This window comes from Berghia stephanieae, chromosome 13 (assembly GCF_034508935.2).
Source record: "Berghia stephanieae isolate SIO BIC M18660-M18661 chromosome 13, UCSD_Bste_1.3, whole genome shotgun sequence".
Taxonomy (NCBI): Eukaryota; Metazoa; Mollusca; class Gastropoda; order Nudibranchia; family Aeolidiidae; genus Berghia; species Berghia stephanieae.
Window position 1 is genome coordinate 34,105,101 of NC_088372.1, and position 7,500 is coordinate 34,112,600.

A 7,500-nucleotide genomic window follows, 5' to 3' on the forward strand; every position below is an offset into this window, starting at 1 on the left:
GTTGGAGAGCAACAGGATTGTATTCTAGCACTAAAATCAAGATTTTCACGAGTAATGTTCTGAGCGTTTTGCTCAATGGGTCAAAGTGTTGGAAGATCACAGAAAGTATCATCCAGAAACTTGAGGTATTCCAAAACAAGCGTTTGTAATGAACCTTCAAGTCTTCTGGCCAAATAATATCTCAAATGAGGACCTGAGAGATAGAGTGGAGGTGGAGTCTCCAGCGAGTCATTAAAAGAAGAATATGGCAATGGCTGGTGTATGTCTGTCGCAAACCTGACGAAACACTGACAAGGTAGGCTTTGCGATGGACACCCCACGGACAGAGGAAGGGATCCACCCCAAGAAAAACCTGGAGATGTACCATGGTGAGGGACCTAAAGCAGAGAGGTAGCCCCAAGAATAGCAGCTGACAGGACTATGTGGAGATCTCTTGCATTGCCTCAAGTGCCAGCAGGCCAGGAGAGGATTGAGTGAGTGAGTGAGTGAGGTTGGAGTACCATGAAAAATCAATGATAAGAACCAAATATATGTGTGGCAGCCCAGAAAAACCCACCTAAACCAACCAATCTATGAAATTGAGATATTAATTGAATCATGAAGCTCAATCAGGCATTGCTGGGTGTTTTGCATTTTATCTTATCTTGACATCTTAATTAGAACCATAGAAATGGTGTTTTATAGACACCAAGGTAAGAAAACATAAAACTGAGAAAATGGGGTGAGTCAACGGTGGAAATATGAGTCCTATTTTTGCCATTTTTTATCATCATCAATAGGGAATGAGATTAGCGGAAGAGTAGCGTCCCTTGATTGGACGTCACCCATAGTCTATGACATCATCGGCAACATGACGTTCTCTCTCTAATAACTTTTCCGCCGATGACCTCACAGACTATGGGTGACGTCCAATCAAGGGACGCTACTCTTCCGCTAATCTCATTCCCTATCAATGCACAGATTTTCTCAGGAATGGGAAGTGTAGTAAATTTATGCGTACTACATTTCATTGTGTAAATGCTGTTTTGTCCTTAATATTGATACCAAACATGCATAGGTCAGGGGTTCAAAAATGGAGTTTATGTTGAAAAAAAAGATGATCCGACACATTTTCAATATTTCGGCCTCACATTTCCCTGTTTGATGCCATGGTACGGTGATTAACTTACTTATATTAAGCATTTATTTACAGTCCTTAGTTATTTTCATAGTTTTAATGAGTAAATAAGATACCATAGTTGAAAATTGGGTTTTTGAGTTTCCAACTGTTTCCCCCCTACATCTTAGTTTCACTTCATGCAACTTTGATTGAATCTTCCCAGGCTGCCACACATGTCTGGGACTAGCGGACTAGCGCTTAGTCTTTAAAGGACTTGAAAATATCGGATTTCATGTGAGCTGCCCAAGCAAGTCCCAGACTAAATTCACGGCACCTTCGGATTAAGTTTGGCCAAGTTTTAGTCATTTGCTGATAAACTCCGGCTCCATGGGCCTCATCTCATGGCTCTGAAGGACTTTTTGATAATATATAATATTGACATTGCACTTTGTTTGGTAGAAATCGGGAAAAAATTACGACTTTGGTGATGAAAAATGACTTAAATGACAATTATTGTAACTTTAAAAATTATTATGAATAATTTATAACTCCCTTATTTGTGGGGCGATTTTGTCATTCGTGGTATCAATTTTATTGTAATAAAGAGATAGGAACTTCAAAGTTATTATTTCTGATGCGGGATTATTACTTTGTATAATTTAGCAACAAGAAAAATAGTTGGCACATAAATATGTTACACCTCTTTGATCTACTACCACCATCTATTTGTAGAATTGTGAATCAAGCATCTCAAAGTCTTCGACCAATGACAGGCGCTCTAACCGGCTGGCCAAAACAAAGAAGCTTCTCGCCGTCCATGTATTACGCTATTGTTATGCAAGGAATATAACACCTTTTTGAGTAGGCCTAAAATCTAAAAGTAAAACATATAATTCTGATGAATTTGAAAGTCACATTTATAAAATCAGCTTGTAAAAAGAAGAACATTGGTCCTTATTTCAGAAAAAACGGTTGAAAACCAACTGTTTTACGAATAAGTTTGATTTAAAAAATTGCTTTTGTTTATTTTAGCTTTTTTTAGAAACTTTTTTATTTATCGGCCGATTGATTTTTATACCATTGTTTATATCTCAATGAGACGAGATCAGTGATATACTTTGATTGTTTCAAATTGAATTAGAACATAATTTGGCTTTTTTACCTATCAACCATGCCAGGCATCAAGGTGGTGATTGTGACAGAACTATCCGATGACCGTCTTCTAAAGCTTCAGCGATGACTCAATGCATAGTCAACAGCTGTTGACACATGAGCTGTCAGAACGACCAACCGTTGAAGGGTCAAGATGCTCAATAGCCAATCATTCTTCAATCAAAAAACTTAACAACTCACGAGAACAAAAGTTTTAAATTTGTTGATGGACGGATCTATGAAATTTTTTCTGGGCGGAGTTTAGCTATGAGTGACCGTAGAAAACGAAAATGTGGCTGCAGACATCAAAGGGTAGGCTTATATCATCAAAGTGTGTCTATATGATTGGCATGGCCATATAGGGAACTCATTATCTACTCCCCCAAAAATAATCTGAACACTAGAGGGTTAAAGTGACAAATTAGGTAGCAGGCACTGCTGTAAGATAAAAGATCCCCATCTATTCTTAATCTACATTAATGATATGGCAGAAAGGGCATTGGTTTCACCCCACCTTCCCCACCCCTAATTGTTTGTATCATTTTAATACGTAACAGTTACTGCCTAAGGCAATCATAGCCAAGTCTCCCGTCCCTGCAATGCTGGTCATTTATTTGCAATGGTACTGGCACCTCAGATTAAGTACCATTAAGTGAGGTAACGATGGAGTCATGGGTGGTGTGCTGGCGTTGGTCAAACATGCTTTGCAATTCCCTCTCAATTTAGCATGCACACACACAGATAATATATGCCACACTCAAGCATGCATAACACGTTAACTGACACTTAGCGCTACCAGGAGAGTGATGGCATCTTTCGTTTTCGTTCAACACAAACATTTCGCGAAAAAAAAAAATTCAACGGACCGCAAGGGAAAGTCCAGTTTGTTTCGAGATTTCCGTGTTGGGCCCGGAAAATGTTCGAGATTTTCGTGTTGCCAACACTAACAAAATAGAGGGATTTCCGTGATTTCGAGATTTGTGTGTTTGAGATTTCCGTGCTCGAGTGTATGTTTTCTTGTTGCTGGCTGAAGACAGGTTTTGAGCCTGTTTGGTATTTTGTTCTTTTTTGAAGCTGCTATACTCATTTTTGTTTATTGCTTTTTACAGTCCACAGCTTCTAGCAACTTAGTATCATTTTTAGGTTACCAATTTTCAATGCCTGATCTGGTTCACACTTCATACATGCATTTCAGATCTTTAGATTAGATACAATAAATTTTCAATTCACAATTTTCAATGTCTGGTCCAGTTCACAATTCATACACGCTTTTTCAGATGTCTAGGTTACAAATTTTCAATTCACAATTTTCATTGCCTGATCTGGTTCACACTTCATAAACACTTTTACAGATCTTTAGGTTAACAAATTTTCAATTCACAAAATTCAATGGCTGTTCACCCTGGCAAAATTCCACTTTGGGATAGAGAATCACACAAGAGTGAAAACTGTTACCAATTACCTCAGGAGCCATCCAGTACGGTGTTCCCACGTGTGTCTTCTTTCGCCCATTAGGACTGTCCAAATGGCCAGATACACCTGTTGGGGTAAAAATAAAAATGAAATGAAATAAAAATAAGTCTTCTTCTAGTTCCTATAGTATTGAATAGACGGTAGCAATTACCTGCTACCTTTTGAATAGGATGCTCTTCTTCTGAAAAGTTCTTTCAGCCAGATGTGACCAACCCAGCTACCCAATCACTGCTTAGTTAGTTAGTAAGTCTTGACAGCAGCCATAAGGCCCTTAAAGTCGGTGTTTATCTGGTGTCTAAAGTATTGAATAGACTGTAGTAATTACTGGTTACCCTTTCAGGTAGAGCCAGAGCTTTATCCTAATTTGTGGAATGTTAACTCTTTCCAGTTTACCGTTTATTGTAATTAAAAATCAAACAAATTTGGTCGATCTTCCATTGAAATGAACTCGAGAGAGTTAAAAGCTCAATTTCTTAAAATAAATTTTCTTAAAAGGACAACAACTATAGACACTTAGTTAACCACGCCTCTCGGACAGTCGTCATACTGTAAACAATGGCAGTGATTGGTTGAATTGCAAACTCACGATATTTACTATCGATGGTATGTATCTTAGTAAAATACCCACTGTTCTACCGCTTGATCAAGAGAACCAGCATAGAGAAAAATATGTATTTTCAAACGTTTATAATATGGTCGAGAAATTCGTGTGATAACTGGTCATCCATTTGCCGGTATAAAAACAATAACAATGATCAGAGAGAGGTGGATTTCATTCAAGTCATTGTTGATAAACAACCAACCATGCTTGTCCGAGCACGTGTGAAGGTGTGTCACAAATTCCACGTTTTGATCAGTCAAAAATCTACTGGTTAATTGCTTGCTAGCCTTTGGATAGATACTATGTTAGCTTATCACTAAGATGTAACAGGATCAGCTACACAATCTACTCAATCACTGTAGGGTGGCCAGGAGGGTCCGAAAAAAATATTCTTGACTTCACCCAGATCCTCCCTGTCAATTTGGGAGTGAAACAAGTGCTCTACCAACTGAGCTGTCCGGACCCCCCGGGTAAGTGAAAAAAAAAAAGATAAAACATTTTGTTCCTGGGGCTCTCCTGCACAATATATAGATGGTGGATTTTATGCGTAATTTACCTATACGCACAGCATTAATAGCTAACTGCTTTGTTTTGTTTTTGATTTGACAGAATTAAAAAATGTTTGTTTTTTCAAGTCGGCACTCAAAACGGAATTTTAAAAAAGATTTTGTTTGAGGTGATGAAATAAAAACTCATATATTTTTCCTTTATATTTGTTTTGTCTTTTGACGAGCCCGATTTTTTTTTTTCTGTCTTTTTCTATTTTTTCTTTTTATGTTGACACTTGACAAAATTTATCCAGGATTTTGTTTGAGGTGATGAAATAAAAACTCATGTATTTTTCCTTTATAATTGTTTTGTCTTTTGACGAGCCCAATTTTTTTTTTCTGTCTTTTTCTATTTTTTCTTTTTACGTTGACACTTGACCGAATTTCTCCAGCAAAGTTGTCCTGTCGGAAATTCAACAATGGTCGGAAGATTTACAGGCCTGCTAGATGCAGATCTTTTGAATAAAATGTCAGATTGAGAGTTTACCAAAATCGATGATCTTGACTTCCCCTTGGTGGTTCAGTAGAATGTTGTGTCCTTTGATGTCTCGATGGATGACGCAGTGAGAGTGCATGTGAACCAATACCTGGGGAAAAAATAACATTGAAAAGCATGAAATTTTACTTCTTCTTTCTGAAGGAGACATAACTATAAGCAAAGTATTCCTTTTACACATAAATAGGATGAGATGCAGAGTGGAATAGTGGTATGTTTTTCAATTCATACCCAAAGAGTACCAAGTTTGACATCTTTTTGACATCTTCAGCTTTTGAAGTTGAGCTTTTATATACCGCAATATCCACTAAACATGCTCAAAGCACTTTACAAGGGGTCCCTGACCAACAGCAACAGGTAACATGTAGGACGGGACATGATGCCTGTTAGGGGATTTTACTTTTTTTTTTTTTTGGACAGAGACAACGCTGTCAATGGCCAGGTACTCATTCTACACCTGAGTACAGTGAGAGAATGTGAGTAAAGAGCCTTTTCCAAGGACTTAACTATGCACCAAGTGAGGCTCAAACCCAGGACCTTCAGATCTGGAAGCGAGTGTCATACCACTAGACCACATAGCCACCCTATGTGCTATGTGGTTGGTCTTGATCAAGACGCCTCACCCTAGTTCACATTGCGACGCTGCATTCCGGCTGACACTTAAGATATTCCAATCCGAGAAATTAGGGAGCAGGCACCAGTGTGAGATAAAGCAAGAAAGAAAAAGCAAGAAGAAAAATACCATCCCAAAATTCAGTCTTCCTCTGCTGGGGAGGAAGTTGAGGAAGACTGATTTTTTTGGGGTGTCTTTTGTTTGTTTTCTGGTACTTTCTCTTTCTTTCTTTGCCTGGCAGACCACAGATGAATGAGATGATGCGGTAGTGGCGTAGTTAACTATGCCACTACCACATCATCTCATTCATCTGTGGTGTTTCATTCATCCTGTTTTGTTGATAAAGGGGAAACCCAAAACAATCATTTGGTCTGTTTTTGTAATTAAATTGAAGCTTACATTCAACTTCACATTATTATTTATTTCTTCGAGCTTCGAGCAGCAACATTTACATTACCCAGTACGGCGTTACAAAATGTCTGGACCAGAATCTTCCATGATCACTGTCATCCATTCAGCCACTGATCACCCTTAACATCTTTTGACTTTTGTAACAAGACTAGACTCCGTGCTGTTGAGGCACTGAGGGCTGTATTCATTAATCGTGCTCAAAGACCTGTACAAGGTGTCTTAAGCCTAAAACACCAACAATTGACATGACGCTTCTGAGCCATTATTTCTGTACTTTTTTTTCTGACAGAGAAAATGCTGTTACCACCCAGGTACTCATTTAGCACCTGAGTACAGTGAAGGAATGGGATTAAGGGGCCTGATCCAAGGACTCAATGGGGTGCTGATAGCTTAACTCTCTCCTTACCAGCCATTTTCAGGATTTTCCCCAAAACTTCACACCCAACTAACACAAAAAGAGATTTTATATCACTCAAACACAATAGCAGTAAGTTCTTGTGGTAAATAATTAAGCAAAACATGCTCTACAACACACTGTTCATTTTCTTTAAATTTTATGATGTACAAGAGAAATTTGAATAAGAAAAATGTTGGTTGTATCGGTTCAAAACCTGCACTATGCTAGGCCCACCTTCAATGTTTCTTTCAGTATGTGGGCTATGAGGAGTTCATCAAGTTTCTTTTTCTGTTGGAGTAGATGTCTAGTGAGGTCTGTGACAGATCCGGCACTGCAAAGCTGGATAGGGATGGAGGAGAAGAAGGATATAATATCATATTATATTGTGGACTGGTTTCATTAGTAGTATTGGTGAAAGTCAATGGTAATGGCAGTGGTGGTGCTGGTGCTGGTGGTGATGATGATGATGATGATGATGATGATGATGATGATGATGGTATGATGATGATGACGATGATTTTGATGGTGGTGGTGGTGGTGGTGGTGGTGATGGTTACTGTGGTAGTCGTGGTAGTATTGGTGGTGGTGGTGATTATGATGATGATGATGATGATGATGATGATGGTGATGAAGATGATGATAATGAGGTTGCTGGGTTATATCAAAATGGGTAAACCTGACCATGAACTCTAAAGAGTTGGAAAGTCATG

The 7,500-nt window shown here is 38.5% G+C and overlaps 1 protein-coding gene across 1 annotated transcript in view; it reads right to left on the reverse strand.

Annotated features, from left to right (window-relative positions):
- The window catches only part of LOC144959023 (myosin-IIIb-like), a gene marked incomplete in the record, with an annotated part of 230,741 nt that overhangs the window by 182,059 nt on the left and 41,182 nt on the right, over positions 1–7,500 (reverse strand). The window contains 3 exon segments of the mRNA XM_078891357.1: positions 3,714–3,790; positions 5,361–5,460; positions 7,025–7,129. Of these exon segments, the coding sequence (XP_078747483.1) occupies positions 3,714–3,790; positions 5,361–5,460; positions 7,025–7,129 (282 nt within the window).